Source organism: Lissotriton helveticus, chromosome 1_1 (genome assembly GCF_964261635.1).
Source record: "Lissotriton helveticus chromosome 1_1, aLisHel1.1, whole genome shotgun sequence".
Lineage (NCBI taxonomy): Eukaryota > Metazoa > Chordata > Amphibia > Caudata > Salamandridae > Lissotriton > Lissotriton helveticus.
In genome coordinates, this window is record NC_136057.1 from 382,161,626 (window position 1) to 382,186,718 (window position 25,093).

At 46.6% G+C, this 25,093-nt stretch overlaps 1 protein-coding gene across 2 annotated transcripts in view; it reads left to right on the forward strand.

Moving 5' to 3' along the window:
- LOC144809462 (sodium- and chloride-dependent GABA transporter 2-like) overlaps positions 1-25,093 on the forward strand; it is a 1,234,427-nt gene that overhangs the window by 1,148,986 nt on the left and 60,348 nt on the right. For both annotated transcript variants that reach the window (XM_078673716.1, XM_078673715.1), the window contains exons 12-13: positions 5,924-6,026; positions 8,250-8,350. In XM_078673716.1, coding sequence (XP_078529842.1) covers positions 5,924-6,026; positions 8,250-8,350 — 204 coding nt within the window. The remainder of the gene's footprint in view (positions 1-5,923; positions 6,027-8,249; positions 8,351-25,093) is intronic.

The following is a 25,093-nucleotide window of genomic DNA, read 5'->3' on the forward strand; positions in this document are numbered from 1 at the left end:
ATCGCACGCCAACACAACCTCAACATCATCTCCTACGCCGACGACACCCAGCTGATCCTCTCCCTCACCAACGACCCCGCCACCGCCAGAGCCAACCTACACGAAGGGATGAAAGACGTAGCCGAGTGGATGGCGACCAGCCGCCTGAAACTGAACTCAGACAAGACGGAAGTTCTCATTCTGGGATCCTCACCCTCCGCCTGGGACGACTCCTGGTGGCCCCCCCCCCTAGGCAGCGCACCCAAACCAACAGACCACGCACGCAACCTGGGCTTCATCCTGGACTCCTCCCTCTCCATGACCAGAAAAGTCAACACCGTCTCCTCGTCATGCTTCAACATCCTGCGCATGCTTCGTAAGATCTTCCGGTGGATCCCCACCGAGACCAGGAAGACGGTCACCCAGGCCCTCGTCACCAGCCGCCTGGACTACGGCAACTCCCTCTACGCCGGAACCACCGCCAAACTCCAGAAGAGACTCCAGCGGATCCAGAACGCCTCAGCACGACTCATCCTGGACATCACCCGGCGCAGCCACATCTCCGGACACCTGAAAGATCTGCACTGGCTACCGGTCAACAAGAGAATCACCTTCCGTCTCCTCACCCACGCACACAAAGCCCTGCACAACCAAGGCCCAGGATACCTCAACAGCCGCTTCAACTTCTACGCTCCCACACGCCAACTTCGATCGACCGGCCACGCCCTGTCCGCCGTCCCCCGCATCCGAAGAGCCACCACAGGAGGAAGGTCCTTCTCCTACCTGGCCGCCAAGACCTGGAACTCCCTCCCGAACCACCTCCGCCTGACCCAGGACAACCTCGCCTTCAGGAAACAGCTCAAGACCTGGCTGTTCGAGCAGTAGCGGGCCTCCCCTCCCCTAGCGCCTTGAGACCCACCGGGTGAGTAGTGCGCTCTATAAATGCTGTGATTGATTGATTGATTGATTGATTGATTCTGCTTGAGTAAACCGTCGCAAACCAAAAAGTAGCTGATCCCCTCGGCAAACTGCTCGATGTCTCGAGCGCGGTCAGCTGGTTGTCAAGGAATCGGCATTGTGAGCCCGTGGATGGAGGAAAGGCCCCTAGCAACAACACAACGCTGCATGTTTGTTACCGAGGGCTTTTCCTCTAATCAGTGCCAAAGAGGAACTTACGGAAGCCTCCATGAAATAAACGCGGTGTCACCCACTAAGTACAAGAGTGCCTAAGCCGAGGAACGATGCCTCGATGTAGCAAGCATGCAGGAAAGGGCAAGAGTGTGAGATTAGCGATGTCCTCATGAAGCGGCAAGCGCGTGGAAAGGCAAGAGCGCAAAAATAGCGCGAGGGGGGTTTAAATAAAAACAGGTATTAAACCATGCAGGAAGAAAGTGCGGGAGCCGACCTTCATAAATTGGAGTTCGGAAGACTGAGTATGAGAGGGGGGGGGGGGGGGTTCAAACCGGCAATTAGGGATGGTGGATAATCACCAAAAGAGAGAAAGTTGAAAGAATTCTGCTGAGAGAAGTAGATGGTTACAACAGAGGCATTATATCATTGATAACACAGAGGCATAATTTCAATAAACAAGAAATAGTATATAAACAAGAGGCATCAATCACTTTAGAAGGAATAAAGGAGAGTTGACTTATCTGCTTGGAGCCGCCTTTAAAAGAGGCTGATTGCCTAGTGCTCATGCCTTTTATTTGTTTTATAACGTTCTAAATATGGAACTTTTGCTTTGTGATGTATGCGGCTGTTTGGGTCTGCATTAAAAGTTGTATGCATAATGGTAGCCTCCAGTCTTGTAATGAAATTGTCTTTCATCAGTAGAGAGTTTCATATACAGTTAGAGATGCAGGAAATACTGCTCAAAAGTCTTTCCAGGTCACAGTACCACTCCTTGAGTGCAGGTGCATCACTCAGAGCTCAGCCGCTCAGGTGAGCCGTATCAAACAAAAACAGGGCAAGAGCACACTGCCTTGACATCCCATCACCCAGTTCAATCAGATGCATTCTGGTATATGTAGTGCATGGTAATACCCACTTCCATTAAATAATGATGTGACAGGAGACGAACACTTAACAGCAGTAATTGTAAGCTGGTTTGCATAAAGAGTGACTCATTCTTCAAGGCTTGGTTGATGGCATGCGGTGGGACTGGAGAATCCAGAGAAGACCAGTAAACACAACAAGACACCTTCCCATATTATCTCTATTTAAATGTCTAATGAAGGATAGAGAAATTGAGAGATTTACTAAACATGACCTTCGGCTCGGAAAGGTTTGAAATGGCGGGAACAGTGTGGGCATCAATATGCCTCAGCAAAGAACATATGAAACTGAGCCAAATTTGCCTCTTTGTATTTGTATTTACATTTATAAATGCCACAGCTACCCAGCAGGGACTCTAGTAGCTGGACATGTGTAGGTCGCCGCAGCTAAGCAGAGATAAACGAAGGAAATGCAGAGGAAGAAAAGAGATATCAAACAGAGTCACTAAACAGCAACGTCTAAGTTCTTACGGAAGGCCAACAAAGACTGACAGTGTCTAAGGTCAATCAAGACTAGAGAAGGAGCTACCCCTCATACGAACCAGCCAAAACCTGGGAACTGCAAACAATGAAAGGCTGGATGAGCGCAGCTGCCGAACCGGAGCATAGAGTGTGAGTAGGCTTTGAATGTAGGAAGGAGCAAGGCCCCATTTGACACGAAACATGTAGCAGAGGGACTTAAACTCAAGGCGCTTTCTGATTTTAAGCCAATGAAGTTAATGTAGTAGAGGAGAAGCAGAGGCAGATCTCGCCAGGTGAAAAAGAAGACAAGCAGCAGCATTCTGGATGGCCTGCAGCCGATGTAAAGAGGCTTTATCAATACCCAGATACAGGACATTGCCGTAGTCCAACCTGGATATCACCAGGATCTGCAGAACCTTTCTCTTAGCTGCAAATGGGATTAACCAAAGGATTTAATCCATTTGAGAACAGCAAAGCAAGATGAGGCCACCCTGGAGACCTGAGGTTTAAGCGAGAGCTTTTGATCAATAATAAAGCCCAGATTCTTAACTTTGGACACAGGGACAGGCACAGGGCTCATATCATCAGGCTAGTGTTTAATACCCCACAGCGCAGGGCTGTTACGCAGAATGAGCACCTCAGTTTTGGAACTGTTAAGCTTCAAGGCATTACTGGTGAACCAGGCAGACACATTCCTCATGCCACGCTGCAATAGGGAAGGATCCTTGTGCCGAGCAGCGGAAAGGGAGAAGACAATCTTAGTATCGTCAGCACAGGAGAAGATAGTCAGACCCAACTTTTCCGCAATATCAGCTAAGGGGCAAACATATATATTAAAAAGTAAATGGCTCAAAATAGAGCCCTGAGGAACTCCAGGGTTTAACTCTAAAGTATGCGATCTCACATTGTTAAAAAAAAATTGAAATGTACGGTCAGTGAGAAAAGACCTCAGCCACTTCAGAGCCAAGCCCATATGCCCAAAGGCTTCAAGGCATTCTAATAGAATGAAATGAAACAATGTGTCAAACGCAGTGCTCAAATCCAACAGGATAAGCTCAGAGGTTCCCCCAGAGTCGAGTTGTAGTCTGAGATGCTCTATGACCCCAAGGAGAGCATACTCAGTGCTGTGGCCATGTCTGAATCCAGACTGAGATGGCTGTAGCAGATTAGAAGTTGTAACAGAAAAGGAAAGTAAGGTAATAACATGGCATACCAAAACTTTAGACAAAACAGAAAGAAGAGAGATAGTAGAAAAGTTGGACCAACAAAGCGGGTCAAGACCTTCCATTATTAATAAAAGAAGGACAAGAGCGTGCTTTCACCCCTTTGGTAACAAACCTGTACTTAAAGAATTATTGAGTAAGTGTAGAATAACAGAAAGGACTGTGTCATCCAAGCGACTGAGTATGGAAGGGGGAGAGGATCAGCAGGAGCTCCAGACTTGATAGAGCTCAATGACAGCCTCAAGGAAGGCAAATCTAGGAGAGGCCAGGAGCTGATCTGTTCAGAGTACTCCGACAAAGAGGTCCGGGGAGAAAATTCCTGGGAAACTGACAAGAAACCAGTAGGAAATATTATACTCCCTTGTTGAACAGCATCCACCGCGAGTTGAGCGTGAATAGACTTGACTTTTTGTCAAAAACCAATGCTAACTCATCAAATTGCAGATGAGTGAGCAAAGGAGGAGGCAGAAACGCACTGGCGGTCAAGAGTTGATTAACCATCTTAAACAAAGTTTTCTGGCAGAGCTAGGAGTTAGAAATCTTATCTATGAAAAAAGCAGCACATGGCAATCTACATAGAGCATGGTATTTCTTTAAAGCTCCCAAGTACTCTAATTTAACATCGGACAAATATTGTTTCCTCCATTGCCTCTCTAACGCTTTATAGCGCTTTTTCTCTTGTTTAAGAGAATCTGTAAACCAAGGCGCTGGGTGATGTGTCCTAAACTGGGGTTTAGAGACAAGAGGTAAAACAGCATCAGTGGCTGAAAAGAGCCAAGAGTGCACACTAATTTGAGCTGGGTCAGGAGAGTAAGCAAGAGCAGGAATATTTTCCCGAAGCACTTCAGTCAATCAAGGTATATTAAGTATGGGTCAATTCTGGGTTTTAGGCTGTGCAGTAGATCCAATAGGAAAGGTATCAGGAAGCTTAATAGAAAAAGGAACTGCAACATTATCAGTCCAGCAGAGCTTGACAGAAAGTGCAACAGAAATAATAGAGAGATTAGAGAAAATAGGGTCAAGAAGATGACAGCAATATGAGTGGGAAGTAAATTTAGTAGTAAAAGATTGAGAATATTCATATCCTCAATAATTGTAGAGACTGGTTTGTCTTCCGAGTTCTCAAGATGGAGGTTAAGGTCACCAAGCACAGAGAAGTCAGCAGAACGGAGAATATGAGGAGCCAATAGATCACAAAGAGCTGAGCACCAATTAAGCAAAGGCCCAGGAGGGCGATAGACAAGGGTGCCTGAGAAACTAAACTTATAAGTAAAAGGAATGGAAAAGGCCATGGCTTCACAATTAGGAATCTGGAGGTCCACAATTTTACAGTTGTAAATAGTTTTTAAAATAATAGCAATACCTCCCCAACCCTTCTGTCTCAACCGTTCAGGGGCACAAACCTGTTGAGATTCCTATGAATTTCTTATAGGCTGGTTCTGTTTAGCGGGAATGTCACAGCCTGTTTTAAAACTTTTTTCTATTTCTTTGCCCTTTCTGACATTGTTGGCTTTGTTCTCTTTCTTTCCTTTTTGACCCTTGCTTCCCTTCTGACAATCTTATCAGTCTACCTCTTCTCTTTCCTTTTTTCACAATTTCAATACCTTTCCCTCTTATATCCACTTAGGACTTTTGCCTAGTTGCCTTGTGAAGTGTTATCCTTATGTTTGACTCTATGAACGTCTGCCTGGATGTATTAATTACTCCTTTCATTATTTTCTCTCTTATTTCTCCTCTTGTCTGTTTAATCAGGTTCCTTGAGCTCCGCAATTTTGTTTATTTTTTTCTACTATTCTGTTTCTCCCTATAGCTCCTTACTGTACTGACCTTTATCACTCCCTCCTCCTGCTTCTTCCTCATCTTATATGCATTCCTTTCCTTCTTCTTTTATTTATCTGTCAAACTAATCCTCCTTTCTCTCATTTCTCAGCTCCATTTCCACCCCTTCTTGTTTTTCTTTTCAATTCTCCTTCTTCTTCTTTTCCTTCTTCACCTCTTCCTTGTATATGTCCGACCCAGCCAACCTCCCTTCTGTTGGCTTCATGCTTCTTCTCATTGTAGTCTTTATTTGCAGGCTCTACTGTAATGTTTCATTTTATCTTCCTCAATACCTATTCACAAGAATTAGCATGTTTCGTCTGTTATGTAACCTACATTGACACTTCTTCCTAAGTCTCCTTTTTCCATTCCATTCTATCACTCTAGGGCGGGATGTACGTATTCCAGCTCTTTGATTACTATGCTGCCAGCGGAATGTGTCTCCTTTTCTTTGCAATGTTTGAAACCATCGGCATTGGTTGGGTGTATGGTGAGTGATGAACAACTCATAGGTAAGAGTGTTTCATATAAGGATGGTTGCATTCATAATCTTGAGGATTACGTTGGGACATTCATCCAGGCAATCCATATATCAGATTGAGGCCAATACAAATTCCCAAGGAATGAGCCCCTTTGGGTATGGCCAGTCTGGCTAGGAGACAAAGCCAAAATCATGCCCATCTCCTCCACATACCATTGTACTGAAATTCCATTCTTTTTCAAGCTGAAAATGTTCACTAGTGCACAAATTTTGTTTAAAATCACTTGACAAGCTAAAACAATTTAATAAAATGCTCGGCAAGACTTTACTAATGGTTAAAAAAAGTGTTGACTGGATCATTTTCATTCCATATTTTCAAGTTGCACCCAAATTAAACTCACATACTAGGCCTGGGTGGTATTTCAGCTAAGGCAAAGAAATCTAAGTAATTTTGAAGATTCCACAATACTCTTTGATGTGGAATTACCAATAATAAAGTGATTATGCCTATTTGTGTAATTGAGTACATTTTTGGGGAAATATCCTACCACATTAGCACATTTAGGGGCATATTTGGGAATATTGTGGTGCAGGGAATGTAGCAAGTTACCATGCTGCACTGCCCTGCATCACAGGGAAAGGGAAAGGGCAGGAATCTGCTGTATTTATCCGATATAGTGCATTCCTGTTCTTTCCCCCTGCGCTTGCGCCGTTTCTGTAGCACCAATGCAGGCACCCTTGCACCATGTTGCAAAAATGCCAGTGTTGTAAGCAGCATAGTATTGTACAAGAAGGGGCACCTCCCTGCACAAAAGAAATCCACGGAGGCATTTTCCTCGTACGATGTATGCTGCAGAATGCAGCGAACATAGAACGAGGAAAAAACAAGGAGAAATAAAAATATTTCTCCTCTTTATGCCTCACCTGGGGAGGTGTATCTTATTGGTGCATTCCCAGATTTACCAGGTTTACCAGATTTGGTAAATTTGAGAATGCATCAAAAACCATGAAATTTGCATAGGAACACCCACTGCATTGCCCATAGAATGCCTCCGATGTGCAAAGTAATACAGTGCAACAATTTGTGCAGCGTTGCATTACGAAGCCATTCAAATCCACACAAGGCTTGCGTGCCTTCACAAATATGACTTAGAGGTTACTGTCATTCATGTGCAAGCATGACGTAGAGCTTCAGATATGCCCCATAGTGAGCACAAATGGCTGCTTGCACCCACTATTTGTGTTCTGTTGCATTTAGTACTATTTTGGATGCAAGGTGCATTTTATGCTAAGAAAATAGCTCTAAATGCCGGGAGTCAGTTGTGGAAAATCCTACCTCAAGTGCCCATTTAGCAAGCGCAAGCAGCTGTTTATGCTCACTATTCATTTTCTGTTGCATTTAACACTACTTCTTATCACGAAATGCATATTCACATTTATTTTGGGTGCGAGGAGGCATTTTTGCACTAAGAAAGTTCACTTGAATTTAGAATTTATCTTCCTATGTCATTCTACGTAATCTCGCTGAATTATTTGGCAATTCTGAGTGATTACACTACTTGGAATTATACAAATGATGCCACCCCCTCCCTGGGTATATACATATCCGTTTTATGGTAAGAATGTAATTGCCTGAGGTATACAAGCTTGTGTCATATTTCCTTATGGCCATCAGTCTTGTAGAGTCAGATCCACAGACTTATACGAAAGATGGAACATTAATCTTGAATACTGAATTAGGGCATAATGTGAGTATTACTGAGGAAGACATATTTCCTAGCTCTCTTTTGTACTATGAAGAGTGTAGATTTTTTTTATTTACTGTTTTCCTTTTATTTGTTTGTTACAGTTATGACAACAGAATGCTGGGGGCACAATAAGTTCAAAGAACTAAACAAAGGAGGATGAGACACACATGACACAGATGAAAAAAAAACAATACCATAGATACATACATAGGTGCAAGAGAATTAATCTATTTACCCAGGTAATCATAGTGGGAGGGCAGGGATGGTATCATGAACATTACCTAGGCTCCCACATTCCTTATTAGTGAAAGAGAATAAAATGGTAGAAGCAAGTTGCCCCATGCACCACAAAAACCTCTAACACGCCTGCCAACCACCGCTTCCTCATTCAACCAGGGTATATAGTCTCTTTGCAACCAGCATTGTGTTTGCATTTTTTTTTCTCATGCTCATGTTCATAAAACAAATCTTCTAATTTTTCTAGGTGCTGATAAATTCTATGACAATATTGAACATATGATTGGCTACCGACCACTGCTGGTGATTAAGTACTGTTGGCGATTTGTGACACCTGCTGTGTGCCTGGTAAGATCCCAGGGTGGCACAGGCTATGTGATACAAGAGGGAGGCAATACTGTTTCAAAGGAGAAATATTAGTAAAGCCCAAGTGTTTTGGGTTTAAAAATACATTTAAGCCAAGGTGAAAATCAGTATGTAGGAGCCCCTGCTAAAGAAAGATTCCTGAGGGACATTGACTGGCAGAAATGTTTTCTAGGACAAAGGCACCAGCAGATTGAATTGTAAAGCTCTTTCAGGATGTAGTATGTATGTTTGTATGTGATATGTGTATAGGTCAAACCTTGCTGAAAGTTAGCAGAGCACTGAATAAGATCAAAGGCAGAAATACAATCAGAGGGAATCTAGGCCGCGATTGCTATTTCTGAGAGGGGAACTGAACTAGTCATTGATTACATCAATATCTCAGAATTGAAGGTTGCGTTGATTGTGGTGCTTTGTACATCAGGTGAAAATGGGATGATATTTGTTTCTTACAGAGAGATGTGTCAGGTAACCCTGGGCAATGAACTCCACTTCAGAGTTTGCAGAGATTTGTTAACTACACATTCCATTAAAACCCCTGAATTTAGCAGAGTGAGCTACTAAACTCTACCCACAAAAGCAATCAATCAATCAATCAACAATTTGTAAAGCGCGCTACTCACCTGGTAGGGTCTCAAGGCGCTGGGGGGAAGGGTCCGTTGCTGCTCGAAAAGCCAGGTCTTGAGTTGCTTCCTGAAGGAGAGGTGGTCCTGGGTCAGCCGTAGGTGGGTTGGGAGGGAGTTCCATGTCTTGGCCGCCAGGTAGGAGAAGGATCTTCCTCCAGCGGTGGCTCTGCGAATGCGTGGTATGGCGGCGAGGGCGAGGCTGGCCGATCGTAGCTGGCGGGTGGGTTTGTAGAAGGTGAGGCGACTGTTGAGGTACTTCGGGCCCATGTCGTGGAGAGCCTTGTGTGCGTAAGTGAGGAGTCTGAATGTGATCCTCTTGTTAACGGGGAGCCAGTGCAGGTCTCTCAGGTGGGTCGAGATGTGGCTGTGGCGAGGGATGTCCAGGATGAGTCATGCGGAGGCGTTCTGTATGCGCTGGAGTCTTTTCTGTAGTTTGGCCGTGGTTCCCGTGTAGAGGGTGTTCCCGTAGTCCAGTCGGCTGGTGACGAGTGCCTGGGTGACTGTCTTCCTGGTTTCGGTGGGGATCCAGCGGAAGATCTTACGGAGCATGCGCAGGGTGTTGAAGCACGATGATGATACGGCGTGGACTTGTCTGGTCATCGAGAGGGAGGAGTCCAGGATGAAGCCCAGGTTTCGTGTGTGGTCCGTTAGTTTGGGGTTGGTGCCCAGGACAGGGGGCCACCAGGAGTCGTCCCAGGCGAAGGGCGATGATCCCAGGAAGAGGACTTCCGTCTTGTCTGAGTTCAGTTTCAGGCGGCTGTTCTTCATCCACTCGGCGACGTCTTTCATCCCTTCGTGAAGGCTGGCTCTGCCGGTGGTGGGGTCGTTGGTGAGGGAGATGATCAGCTGGGTGTCGTCGGCGTAGGAGATGATGTTAAGGTTGTGTTGGCGTGCGATGGCTGCGAGGGGGCTCATGTAGACGTTGAAGAGGGTGGGGCTGAGTGAGGAACCTTGTGGTACGCCGCAGATGACCTCGGTGGCCTCGGACCTGTAAGGGGGGAGGCGGACTCTCTGGGTTCTTCCGTCGAGGAACGAGATGATCCACTCCAGAGCCTTCCCTTGGATCCCGATGTTGCTGAGGGGCTGTACTAGGGTGCGTTGGCAGACAGTGTCGAACACCGCACATAGGTCCAGGAGGATGAGGGCCGCTGTTTCCCCGTTGTCGAGCAGGGATCTGATGTCGTCGGTGGCTGCGATGAGGGCGGTCTCGGTGCTGTGGTTGGCTCGGAAGCCGGACTGCGAAGGGTCGAGGGCTACGTTTGTTTCGAGGAAGGCGGCGAGCTGTCTGTTGACGATCTTCTCGATGACTTTGGCAGGAAAGGGGAGGAGCGAGATGGGGCAGTAGTTCTTGAGGTCGGTGGGGTCCTCTGTTGGTTTCTTCAGGAGGGCGCTGAGCTCGGAGTGCTTCCAGCTCTACGGGAAGGTGGCGGTGTTGAAGGAGACGTTGATAATGTCCTGGAGTTGGGGTGCGATGATGGAGTCTTCCTTGTTGAAGATGTGGTGGGGGCAGGGGTCGGTTGGAGATCCGGAGTGGATGGTGTTCATCGTGCGGGTGGTGTCTTCGGTGCTGACCGGGGTCCAGTTGCAGAGGGTGGAGGTGGGGGGCGTTGGTTCGGTGGTTGGGTGCGTGGTCTGTGCGCCGAAGCTGTTGTGTATGTCGGCGATCTTGCGGTGGAAGAAGGTGGCGAGTGAGTCACAGAGGTCTTGCGAGGGTGTGATGCCGTTGTTTCCGGCGTTAGGGTTGGAGAACTCTTTGATGATGCTGAAGAGTTCCTTGCTGTTGTGGGTGTTGTTGTCCAGTCGTTCTTTGAATGTTGTCCTTTTGGTGGTGCGGATCAGCTGGTGGTGTTCGCGGGTGGCGTTCTTGAGGGCAGTCATGTTATCTGTGGTCTGGTCGTGGCGTCAGGCTTTTTCAAGGGTGCAGCAGTTTTTCTTGGATGTTTTGAGTTCGTCGGTGAACCAGGAGGCTTTCTTGCTGCCAGGTCTGCTGGGAGGGTTCTTCAGTGGTGCGAGGTCGTCGGCGCAGTTGGTGAGCCACTGTGTGAAGTTGCGGGCTGCTTCGTTGGGGTCCGTTGCGCTGGCGGGAGGGTTCAGGCTGAGGGAGGTGGTGAGCTGGTCGGCGGTGATCTTGCTCCAGCTTCTGCGAGGAACCTGTTGCGGGTGGTGGTGGGTAGTGGTTCTTCTGAAGCTGAAGTCGACGCCGCTGTGATCCGTCCAATGGAGTCCGGTGGAGTGGTTGAAGGAGGAGAAGACGGGGTCCAGCGTGTGGTCGGCGTAGTGGCTGGGGGTGTTCACCAGTTGCTTGAGTCCGAGGTTGGCGAGGTTGTCCAGCAGAGTGGTGGTGTTGGTGTCGTTGTTTTTCTCCAGGTGGAAGTTGAGGTCTCCTAGGAGGATGTAGTCAGCGGAATGGAGGGCGTGCTGGCTGATGAAGTCTGCGATGTCTTCGCTGAATCGGGTGCGTGGTCCCGGGGGTCTGTAGATGAGGGTGCCTCTGAGGGTGGTCTTGCGGTCGGTGTGTATCTGGAAGTAGAGGTGCTCGGCGGCGGTGAAGGTGTCGTCGAAGTTGGTCGTGATGCGGATGGTGTTCCTGTGGACGATGGCGATGCCTCCTCCGGTCTGGTTGACGCGGTCCCTCCGGATGATCTTGTATCCGTCCGGGATAGCTATGGCGATGTCGGGCGCTGAGGAGGCATTCATCCAGGTTTCCTTGAGGTAGGCGACGTCTGGAGATGTTGTGTCGAGCAGGTTCCAGATTTCAACGGCGTGTCTGTGGACGGAGCGGGTGTTGAGCAGGATGCACTTGAGGTGGTTGTTGCTGGTGCCTGGCCTTTCGGGTGCGGTGCAGGTCCGGAGGCAAGTGAACTTGCAGGCTTGGCAGGTGAAGGGTCTGTGGGTGCGGTTCGGGGTGGCTCGGTAGCAGGCGGGGTTCCGGTCAGGTTTGAGTGCGTTGAGGGTGGCCGCGTCGTAGGTTCGTCGTGTGGGCTGGCATCGTCGGAGGCCAGGGGTCCTGGCACTGGGCGCGGGCCAGGCGCGGACGGGCGCAGACAGGCTTGCCATTGACGCACCTCCGGCGCGCAATCAGCGCGGCTGCTGCGCGTGCACGCTGCGCGTAGGCGCGGTCTCCGCCATAAATGGCGCAGAGGGAGGGAGGAGCAGCTGGGAGGCAGGAGCGGGGTGGCGCGGGGTGGCGCGGGGAAGGGGATCGGGGTACAGAAGAAAAGGGGGGCGGGCCGCAGGGAAGCAGCGGCAGGGAGCGGGGAGGGGTCCGAGGCGGGAAAGCGGTCCCGAGGGGAAGAGCGACGACCACGGAGGTCGGGGCACAGAAACACGGCAAAAAAAAAATGAAAGCAAGCACTGGTAGCAGCAGTGAGAGGAAGCCTGAGACACGGGGTCAGTGGTGAGCAGGTAGAGACAGGCAGGGAGACCGGGCACACTCAGGGAGAGCCGCGCGGCGGGTGGAGCGACCGTCACCGACCAGGGTCAGGTCAGGTCACAGCTCCCCGTCGCGCTGGCAGACCTTAAGTATCTGGAGGGAGGGAGGAGCAGCTGGGAGGCGGGAGCGGGGTGGCGCGGGGAAGGGGATCGGGGTACAGAAGAAAAAGGGGGGCGGGGCCGCAGGGGAGCAGCGGCAGGGAGCGGGGAGGGGTCTGAGGCGGGAAAGCAGTCCCAAGGGGAAGAGCGACGACCACGGAGGTCGGGCACAGAAAAACGGCAACAAAAAAAAAACGAAAGCAAGCACTGGTAGCAGCAGTGAGAGGAAGCCTGAGACACGGGGTCAGCGGCGAGCAGGTAGATGCAGGCAGGGAGACCGGGCACACTCAGGGAGAGCCGCGCGGCGGGTGGAGCGACCGTCACCGACCAGGGTCAGGTCAGGTCACAGCTCCCCGTCGCGCTGGCAGACCTTAAGTATCCGGATGGAGGGAGGAGCAGCTGGGAGGCGGTAGCGGGGTGGCGCGGGGAAGGGGATCTGGGTACAGTAGAAAAAGGGGGGCGGGGCCGCAGGGGAGTAGCGGCAGGGAGCGGGGACGGGTCTGAGGCGGGAAAGCGGTCCCGAGGGGAAGAGCGACGACCACGGAGGTCGGGGCACATAAAAACGGCAAAAAACCCGAAAGCAAGCACTGGTAGCAGCAGTGAGAGGAAGCCTGAGACACGGGGTCAGCGGCGAGCAGGTAGAGGCAGGCATGGAGACCGGGCACACTCAGGGAGAGCCGCGCGGTGGGTGGAGCGACCGTCACCGACCAGGGTCAGGTCAGGTGAAAGCAACTTTACATGCTAAAAAGCATATAACCTATTCAGAAAAGTGAACTTTGGAAATTAAAAATATCAGGCAATTGATTTTGGGGTGCCCCCTAACCTAGGGGGAGGACCAAGCAGATGCCTTGAACTCAAGGAGCATATCATGCTGAACAATTCAGTGGTGGTTCCATCCTCTTAGGACTACCCCAAGCACAGTTATGGACAAAAATACAATCCCAAACGAAGGCCCTGCAAAGCATTATGAGACAAGATTAGCAGTGGGCAGTGAATAATATAGTATCCAATATCAAAATAATTCTACAAAGAGCGCTTTGCGTTTATTTATCGCCGTCCTAGTAAATATGTCCCCAGGTTCTTCTGGGGCCACGGTAAAGCTCCTAGTTTACGAGCCGCCACAAACTGAAAGTTTCACAGGGGTTGCAGGCTTCACGGGGGTCGCAGGGGCAACACTAAAGCAACTCTGAAACAGTGTGGAGGCCGCTGCTTTCTGCGGTGATAACAGCTACAATTAGCACCGAAATTGCTGTCCCCATTGTGCCTCCTGTGACCATTACCTGCGCATTTTTAGCGCACCCACTGCCAACAAGCCACACCTGGTCTATGTCACACCAGGCCGCTTCCGTCTGGAAAAATAAAATAAAATAAAACCAAGCACCATCCCTTGCTTGAGTAAGGATCAGTGTGCCACGTCGGCAGGCCTCTTGTTGCTCCTGTGGCCAATGTCCTGGGATTTGCTGATTCTGCCGGTTTCACCAATTAGGAGGTGGAAGATGCGGTTGTGAAGTTGCAAGGGAACGGCCGCAGCTGTTGCACTCAGCTGCTGCACTCGGCTTGTAGCGCGTTGTCTATCTCTGTCACTCCCGGACTCCTTATTTAATTAAAGTAAAGTGAATTCTGTGCTAGTGGCATATTCTGCCGCAGTTCTGGCATCCAACTTTTTAAATAATTGTATCTTCTCCCTGCAGCAATTTTCAGAGCGGGTGCAAGCGGGCCGGCGGGCAAACTCCACAGCTCTTACAGCCTCTCACTGCCTAGCGCTGCCGCGTTACACAACACACCTCCGGTCTCCCAGCTGCCTCCGTTGAGCCTCTGTTGAGCCGCTTGGGCCAGGCAAAACACGGAGCACACTCTGCCCGGCTGACTCGGGCTCGGCTCAGGCACAGCTCAGCTTACATGTTCTCCGTGCCTGCACCCGCTTCGAGTCCATGATCTCCGCTCAGTCCGCTCTCCGGCCAGTCGACTGCTCTGGAGTGAATGCAGCTGATTGCCTCAATTCCGACACACAAACAGCACAAACCAAGGGAAACTACCCTCACGACTTAGCTCAGAAGGGCCCGTGAAGTGTTTCTGTTTAATTCCGCTGAAGCATAGCTATGCACAGTTTAGGGATTACGAACACATCCATTAACCTATTACCAGCTCCTTTATGTTTAGGTCTACGATAGTCACCTAGTAAGCAGCCTCAGGAGGTGTTCAATTCCTAAAATGAGCAGATCCTCTAGACCTCTTGTCACTTCCTTCTACAACACCTGGACAGTGTCACATGTCCAACCATGCCAAAAACATCTGCAGCAGGATAAGTAAGCACATATAGGGCAGTTTATAGCAGTCAATTCCCAGGTTAGGTCAAACACCAAGGGGACACACAGTTCATGTGAAAATAATTACATTGCGATTATTTAAATATGACAGTCCCTGAAATGTTCTGCATGACTAACAGGTTTCTACAAAACACACAAAAAGAGTAGAACAGGTCAAAAGGGTGGTGTGTGACTATAGCAGTGACTATGGTACAGCAGGCTGCATATGCGGACCAGTGTTGTCGAGAGTTATTGGAAAACAAAAAGCTATTATCAATCCCATCAGACCACCCCTTCGGTGGAATATACGTCATGTGGGAATTGCTGATCAATCCGTGTCTTGGCCGGCCATATAGTGCCAGTTTGGAGCTGGATGTCAGAAAACAAGCCATGATGTTTGCCAAAACAGTGGACAAGATGGTGTGCAGTGCTGAAGTGGTGGTGATAGATAAAATTGACTACACTGGCTCTGAAACAATGTGTATACAGAAAACCGTGTGTCAAAAGATAAAAACCGCGCCTGGTAGTATGTCTACCTTCTGGCGCTTGTGTATTGCGGTCAACATGTTTCTGCCAAAAGGGATTTTCCCTGGCATTCTTCAGGACCTTTACTGTGAATAAGCTACTGCAACTGTAACTACAAATGTCACATTAGATGAAAAACATGGCAATAGGTTTACTAGTAGAAGGATACACATCTACCAGGAACCTTAGTGGTTAGACGTCCACTGATGGTAAAGAAGCATTTCTTCTTCCTATCAATAAAACAAAAAGGATGTTGGATAACAACACTGAATAACACAAACACAACCAATCTGCACTCAGAGAGACAGTATAGGCAAAACACCTGCATGAATAATTGACATTCTGCATGAATGAAATAGGCATAATAGCCAGATCACTTAGAGGCATTTCCTCACCGTGATACTCACCCAGCATTGTGTGGGTGAAGACCTCACCTCACCCGGCAACCGCTCGGGAGCATGAGGCCCCGCTCTGTGGTGTAGAAAAAAGACACAATGAGCTCACTACTCTATCGTGTCCAAGCCAATTGCTCTACACACAAACCCAACAAACTTGTGCTCGGTACCTAGCTATTCCACTGAGGTCCACACACAGCTACATGCCCCACTTGTTAAATAAAGCATAGTATAGATGCCCCACTTAGAGCTACATGCCCCACATGTTAGATAAAGCATAGTATAGACACTGAAGAGTTCCTCTAGAACATCTTGTGATGGTATTGCAATCTGTATTTTAAAAAATATACACTGGATTAACTTAGTCAGGTAGCGCTAATTCCTGTAATGGCGCTAATTAAAGAGGTGGAACAAAGTCCACACTAGCCCCAATGAGGAGCCCCTTTAATATCAAGGGGTCTGGGAGATCCAAGACCCATTGTATAGCACTGCCAAGACGGAGTCTGTCTAAACATGTTCCATCTTCCAAAGTCTGGCCAAAGTGTAGAGAGTCCATGGGGACACTCACCTGTCCGTCGGTACCTCCTTCGTGGAGCCAAGCGGTAGTGGAGGCACTCATAGGGCCGCCATCTGCTCTTAAATAGCTGCCAGCCGACAGGGGCGTACGGGGTATCTTACAGGACAAAACTGTCAGGAGCCAACAAGCGCGAGGCGAGACACTACTCTAATGCGCATGCGCATGCAATTCTAAACGTACCGATAAAGATGTTTTCTTCATGTACAATACCTCATCCTTAAGGGAAGAGCGTGTGGTCAGTCCCTACCCTGGTGTGCCATTACACGCATTGTACTCAGAACCTCGTGTCTCCATTAAATGTTAAGCCGCAGCTACACTGTCAGGCCCAATAACGAAGGAAACACTATTCTATCGCGCATGCGCGTATGGTCAGGAGAAGTAAAAAAACGCTATGTGTGCAGCATCAGTCACTCTGCAGGTAACTGTCCCTGATGCAAGCGCTTAAACGCCGTTATATCTTTTTGGTGAGAGTGCAATCTACTTGTCATTCTGAAAGCCACTTGCCACATGCACTTCTGGCTTAAAAGGGAAAAACAATCTTACCCATAGCTGGCATCGGGCGAGTAACATTGGACCAGGATTGTAATTAGAAAAATGCACAGACATGCTTCTTGAAATGAAAGAACCACATGGAACAACAAATCTTCTTGTTATAATTGTAAAATATATATGAACCGTGCCGGGCAAATAGCCCTGGACCAGATTGGTAAAATAATAGAGAATGCTCAAACATGTTTTGTGCAAAAAAGGTAACCACATGGAACATAAGATGATGTTGTAGTGATTTTAACAAGTGTGGAACACATGATGTGTTATCCTCCAGCGTATTATGAACGGGGAATATATGGTGGTGTCTGGGTGGACAGGAGGGTAACGCACACACTTAGGTTAGGTGAGCTATTAAAGATACAAAATTACAATATTTGCATCTATGTTCAATTAGACCCACAGCTAAAAAGCTGCACTTTATACAAAAAACAACAGGAGGGTCAAAAGGGAATATTTACCGACCTGTCTGCTCGCTCCCCAGTAATCAGTAAAACACACAAAAAGAGTAGAACAGGTCAAAAGGGTGGTGTGTGACTATAGCAGTGACTATGGTACAGCAGGCTGCATATGCGGACCAGTGTTGTCGAGAGTTATTGGAAAACAAAAAGCTATTATCAATCCCATCAGACCACCCCTTCGGTGGAATATACGTCATGTGGGAATTGCTGATCAATCCGTGTCTTGGCCGGCCATATAGTGCCAGTTTGGAGCTGGATGTCAGAAAACAAGCCATGATGTTTGCCAAAACAGTGGACAAGATGGTGTGCAGTGCTGAAGTGGTGGTGATAGATAAAATTGACTACACTGGCTCTGAAACAATGTGTATACAGAAAACCGTGTGTATACACATTGTTTCAGAGCCAGTGTAGTCAATTTTATCTATCACCACCACTTCAGCACTGCACACCATCTTGTCCACTGTTTTGGCAAACATCATGGCTTGTTTTCTGACATCCAGCTCCAAACTGGCACTATATGGCCGGCCAAGACACGGATTGATCAGCAATTCCCACATGACGTATATTCCACCGAAGGGGTGGTCTGATGGGATTGATAATAGCTTTTTGTTTTCCAATAACTCTCGACAACACTGGTCCGCATATGCAGCCTGCTGTACCATAGTCACTGCTATAGTCACACACCACCCTTTTGACCTGTTCTACTCTTTTTGTGTGTTTTACTGATTACTGGGGAGCGAGCAGACAGGTCGGTAAATATTCCCTTTTGACCCTCCTGTTGTTTTTTGTATAAAGTGCAGCTTTTTAGCTGCGGGTCTAATTGAACATAGATGCAAATATTGTAATTTTGTATCTTTAATAGCTCACCTAACCTAAGTGTGTGCGTTACCCTCCTGTCCACCCAGACACCACCATATATTCCCCGTTCATAATACGCTGGAGGATAACACATCATGTGTTCCACACTTGTTAAAATCACTACAACATCATCTTATGTTCCATGTGGTTACCTTTTTTGCACAAAACATGTTTGAGCATTCTCTATTATTTTACCAATCTGGTCCAGGGCTATTTGCCCGGCACGGTTCATATATATTTTACAATTATAACAAGAAGATTTGTTGTTCCATGTGGTTCTTTCATTTCAAGAAGCATGTCTGTGCATTTTTCTAATTACAATCCTGGTCCAATGTTACTCGCCCGATGCCAGCTATGGGTAAGATTGTTTTTCCCTTTTAAGCCAGAAGTGCATGTGGCAAGTGGCTTTCAGAATGACAAGTAGATTGCACTCTCACCAAAAAGATATAACGGCGTTTAAGCGCTTGCATCAGGGACAGTTACCTGCAGAGTGACTGATGCTGCACACATAGCGTTTTTTTACTTCTCCTGACCATACGCGCATGCGCGATAGAATAGTGTTTCCTTCGTTATTGGGCCTGACAGTGTAGCTGCGGCTTAACATTTAATGGAGACACGAGGTTCTGAGTACAATGCGTGTAATGGCACACCAGGGTAGGGACTGACCACACGCTCTTCCCTTAAGGATGAGGTATTGTACATGAAGAAAACATCTTTATCGGTACGTTTAGAATTGCATGCGCATGCGCATTAGAGTAGTGTCTCGCCTCGCGCTTGTTGGCTCCTGACAGTTTTGTCCTGTAAGATACCCCGTACGCCCCTGTCGGCTGGCAGCTATTTAAGAGCAGATGGCGGCCCTATGAGTGCCTCCACTACCGCTTGGCTCCACGAAGGAGGTACCGACGGACAGGTGAGTGTCCCCATGGACTCTCTACACTTTGGCCAGACTTTGGAAGATGGAACATGTTTAGACAGACTCCGTCTTGGCAGTGCTATACAATGGGTCTTGGATCTCCCAGACCCCTTGATATTAAAGGGGCTCCTCATTGGGGCTAGTGTGGACTTTGTTCCACCTCTTTAATTAGCGCCATTACAGGAATTAGCGCTACCTGACTAAGTTAATCCAGTGTATATTTTTTAAAATACAGATTGCAATACCATCACAAGATGTTCTAGAGGAACTCTTCAGTGTCTATACTATGCTTTATCTAACATGTGGGGCATGTAGCTCTAAGTGGGGCATCTATACTATGCTTTATTTAACAAGTGGGGCATGTAGCTGTGTGTGGACCTCAGTGGAATAGCTAGGTACCGAGCACAAGTTTGTTGGGTTTGTGTGTAGAGCAATTGGCTTGGACACGATAGAGTAGTGAGCTCATTGTGTCTTTTTTCTACACCACAGAGCGGGGCCTCATGCTCCCGAGCGGTTGCCGGGTGAGGTGAGGTCTTCACCCACACAATGCTGGGTGAGTATCACGGTGAGGAAATGCCTCTAAGTGATCTGGCTATTATGCCTATTTCATTCATGCAGAATGTCAATTATTCATGCAGGTGTTTTGCCTATACTGTCTCTCTGAGTGCAGATTGGTTGTGTCTGTGTTATTCAGTGTTGTTATCCAACATCCTTTTTGTTTTATTGATAGGAAGAAGAAATGCTTCTTTACCATCAGTGGACGTCTAACCACTAAGGTTCCTGGTAGATGTGTATCCTTCTACTAGTAAACCTATTGCCATGTTTTTCATCTAATGTGACATTTGTAGTTACAGTTGCAGTAGCTTAGTCACAGTAAAGGTCCTGAAGAATGCCAGGGAAAATCCCTTTTGGCAGAAACATGTTGACCGCAATACACAAGCGCCAGAAGGTAGACATACTACCAGGCGCGGTTTTTATCTTTTGACACACGGTTTTCTGTATACACATTGTTTCAGAGCCAGTGTAGTCAATTTTATCTATCACCACCACTTCAGCACTGCACACCATCTTGTCCACTGTTTTGGCAAACATCATGGCTTGTTTTCTGACATCCAGCTCCAAACTGGCACTATATGGCCGGCCAAGACACGGATTGATCAGCAATTCCCACATGACGTATATTCCACCGAAGGGGTGGTCTGATGGGATTGATAATAGCTTTTTGTTTTCCAATAACTCTCGACAACACTGGTCCGCATATGCAGCCTGCTGTACCATAGTCACTGCTATAGTCACACACCACCCTTTTGACCTGTTCTACTCTTTTTGTGTGTTTTACTGATTACTGGGGAGCGAGCAGACAGGTCGGTAAATATTCCCTTTTGACCCTCCTGTTGTTTTTTGTAACAGGTTTCTACTCCATTCTTTATCCATTGATATCTTATTACAAATGGTTTCCCACTTTTCGTAAACGTGTGTAAGTGGAGAATTGGGCATACTGCATATGGATCTATAAAGCTATGTTATAAAGTGCTGTGTGTTTCACATCATGAAAAGTAATTCTAGGGCCTCATGTGTGTCTGCTTCAATATCTGCCACATTGTTTGTTAATTTTAAGGACTTTCGAGGCATATTTTCAAAATTGCAATTATTGGAGATCACAGCCTTCCATTAAATGAATCAGATGAGCAATATGATGATCATAATCCAATCTCCCATCATTATTGATCCAGCCTTAATCCAACCAGTCTTTGCTGAGGGGGAGTGATAGCCTTGCCATCTGGGAAACCAACTAAAGTAACAGTGGGCTCATGCAGCGGTTGATGAGCTGCTTTCTAGACACTTCCGGCCGGCTTCACAAAGGTAATCCTATACCTAAAGTCTACGTTTAGAGTAGACCTGAAGTTTAGGGTTATACCTAAATTCTAATTTTACTAGTAATAAAGTTAGAGTTTTGGTCTACGTTTAGACCAAAGTCTAACTTTGCTATCAGTAATGTTAAACTTTTGGTCTAAGCTTAGACCAGAAGTCTAACTTTACTTCTAGTAAAGTTAAACTTTGGTCTAAGTTAGACTTTTGGTCTAAACTTAGACCAAAGTCTAACATTACTACTAGTAAAGTTAGACTTGAGGTCTAAGCTTAGACTTTTGCTTTAGGTTTACCTTTGTGAATCAGGCCCATCTTGCACAGAATCTATGCGGTATCACCACCAGGTCAAAGACCCCTGTACATTTTGCTTGGGTTTCTGAAGGTAAGGCACTAGTTCCCCTCTGGATATCGATACCTCCATGTGTCCCAACTCATGACATCGGCATACTTTGAACTATTCGGTTATCTATTGGATCTGTGCCACCACATAATAGATCTTAAATTTGATATAGCACAGCCCACCTTTGCGTCAAAAGGAGTTGTAAGATTTTGATGCCGACTTTTTGCCTAAATACTCCCAAAATAAAATCCTGCAGCAATATCTTTAGACCTCGAAACCAGTGCTTTAGAATCCACATAGGGAGGATCCTACAAATGGCAAAATGATCGTTTTAGAAAGAGCTATCCTGCCCATGACAGACAACTTCATGCTTTGTCACAACTTCATGCTGTTCTTCAGGTTTCGTAAGGCCCACATTACCCTCAATCAGATTATAGTGTTGTGATGCATTTGTTCCTCAAAATATCGAAGGACATCATTTTCCCTGACAATTCTCCTCTAAGCAAGGACTTACAGGTCCCATTGCATCTATAACAAATATACATGTTTCATCCAGTAGCCTCAGAACCCCAGTGGGCTGCTATAGTCCTGCAAGTACTCAATCATCTGCATGCCTCCAATCCACCTATTAAATCCCCTTCTCCCATTTTGAGTTCTCATGCAGTCTCAAAAGGGTTCTATTGCTAATAGGAATAGCAGAGGGGACAAGGGGCAGCCCTGTTGTGTGCCTGGAAAAACATGGTAAGGCTGGGACAAAATTGTCTTTCCAGTATGAGCTGTGACCGATGACCCCTATATAATAGATCAATCCTTATGATTCAGATTCTGTCTATATTTATGTTTCTCAGCGCTGCATTAAAAAATTCCTAGCGCAGCATATTGAACACATTTTCTAATTCCACACTAATATAACTTCATGGAATTGTATCTCCAAGTGGTTTCTCATAAAAACCGCCAAAGGCGTCTTCCATTCAGGGTTTTGAGAAGAACTACATCCTTTTTCATTTTGATGGATTTATTCATACATGTGAGGATGGAGTCACATTGTCAGTACCTTACTAAGAATCTTTTCCAGATTTGTCATAGAAACAGGTCTGTATCAGGCTCTGCAGGTAGGGTGTCTGTGTTTTTTTAAAGTCAGTGCCTCTCCAAAAGAGGTGGGGAGGCTAACCACCAGTAGTGCAAGATATGCTAAAAAACTCAGCTAGAAATCCATTCATGACAGGGGTATGTCAAGAGCATAACAGATTTTCTTAGTACTACACGTATTCACAATTATAAACAGTCTCGCCTTTGATACTACACTTGTTCAGAGTTATAAAAACAATAGTATCAAAGGTGAGCCTTTTATTTTCTCTTTGAGTGGGCAACAAAGAGCATGAAGTTCAATATGTCTATAAACTGAATAATTACAAAACCGTGAGGTGTCATTATCTATTACTTTCATTTTATATTTACAAAAGAGAGAAAAAAAACTAAATGAAATATGTCTATAAAATATTCTGCATATGTTTACACAGAGAATGTACAAGCCTACTTGTTCATCATTTCTAACATTGTCAAATGTTTGCAATTTGAAGAATGCACAAAATGTTAGTGAAATAAACTAATCCAATTATTATGTGTTGTAATATGAGATGGTGAAGAAGAAAACATAATGAATTTTGACCGTAAAGTATGTTGTTTATGTTTATAAGGGGAATGTGTACATGACCGCTTAGAATACAACATCAATGATAGTGGCCCCCATGTGAGAGCAAGGCCGAGTGAAGGCTAAAATGCGCTACGTTTCAAGCATCTCATCCATCCATGGGCGTCAACCTATATGATTGACGCCTGCAGCAACATCCTTTTTTGACAACCAGCGGCTGACGAGGGGAATACCTGGCGCATGAAGAACTTACCGCCCCTAGTAAGGGGCCAACAGGGACTGCACTGGTAACACGGCATGCAGAGCGTGACACACATCACTTTGTACATTGAATCTGCCCATCATACTCATATAGAAGTTGCCATACAGGCTCAATGTGGGATTAATTTGATTACAAAGGTGGATGCGATAACGCCACAGCCGGGAACATCCAGAAAGAGTTGCAGCCTTCCATTGGCTTTGAACCAACCAATCAGAACTGGGGTTTCGAAATATAAGCCAATGGGACACCAAGTATCAAAAGCTAGCAGTTCATACACTGACGAAGGCATCACGCTGAATGCATCTGGAGGACTGCTTTTAATAAATTGTTTAGACCCCAGGAGTGCTTCAAATCCTTTGGATAGAGCTTTTATTTTCGTGCGAGAACTCACCCTCGTACATGGAGCACCCGTCTTTCGAGTTCAGCGGTTTGAGGTGGGACCTTGGAGCTTGAAAATTTGTGTAACCGCCTGAACCGCCGCTGTTTGGACTACCCTGCCGACCTATAGGGTCTTGGGCTACGCAAGCCCAGGGACGTCAACCTATATGATTGACGCCTGCAGCAACATCCTTTTTTGACAGCCAGCGGCTGACGAGGGGAATACCTTGCGCATGAAGAACTTACCGCCCCTAGTGAGGGGCCAACAGGGACTGCACTGGTAACACGGCATGCAGAGCGTGTCACGCATCACTTTGGACATTAAATCTGCCCATGATACTCATATAGAAGTTGCTAAAGAGGCTCAATGTGGGATTTATTTGATTACAAAGGTGGATGCGATAACACGCCATAGCCGGGAACATCCAGAAATAGTTGCAGCCCTTCCATTGGCTTTGAACCAACGAATCAGAACTGGGGTTTCGAAATATAAGCCAATGGGACACCAGGTATCAAAAGCTAGCAGTTCCTACACTGACGAAGGCATCACGCCGAAATGCATCTGGAGGACTGCTTTTAATAAATTGTTTAGACCCCAGGAGTGCTTCAAATCCTTTGGATAGAGCTTTTTTATATATATATAGAGGTTACACGGCAAAAACTCTACAAAGGGCTTTGGACAAAGCCAATAGTAGATCTAGGGTATCACTATTACCAAATGTAGAAGAAAATGCCTTGCAAGAAAATGAGGATACCTCTAAGATACCCAGGCTGATACTAACCTACAATAACCAGCACCGTCAAATTCGCTCAATAATTAATCAAAATTGGGCGATAGTGCAGACAGATGCAGTCATAACATCAGAATTGCCTCAAAAACCCACAATAACCTTTGGGAGAGGCATTTCGATGAGAAATAATATAGCCAAAAGCATTCCAGACCTGGGTACCAAGAAGAAGAGCAGTCTTTGGTTACCAGAAAAACAGGGTTTCTTTAAATGTTCATCCTGCCGGGCATGTAAATTTGGAATAACTACCAAAAAGTACACTAGACCTTTTAGCCCGAGGGAATTTAAAATTCAGGGATGCTATGACTGCAAGACGGAATATGCAGTTTATATTCTGACGTGTACCTGCGGGCTCAGATATGTGGGTAGCACCAAGCAGCAGGTACACGTCAGAATTTTGCAACATCTCCGTGCTATCGTGAACAACGACAGTACGTATCCTGTTGCAAGACACTTTAAGGCAGTCCACCAAAACAACTTGGCAGATTTAAAATATTTTGTCATCGGAGCAGTAAATGAGAATCCGTGTGGTGGTAACAGAGAAAAAAGCCTTAGACAGCTGAAGTCTAAATTTATTGTAGAACTAGATAGTAGACAGCCCAATGGTTTGAATAATACAGAGGATTTACATCATTTCCTCTACGATAATATCTATATCTATATATATTTTTTGAGGTTAGGACATGTCCGTTTAAGTCTTTC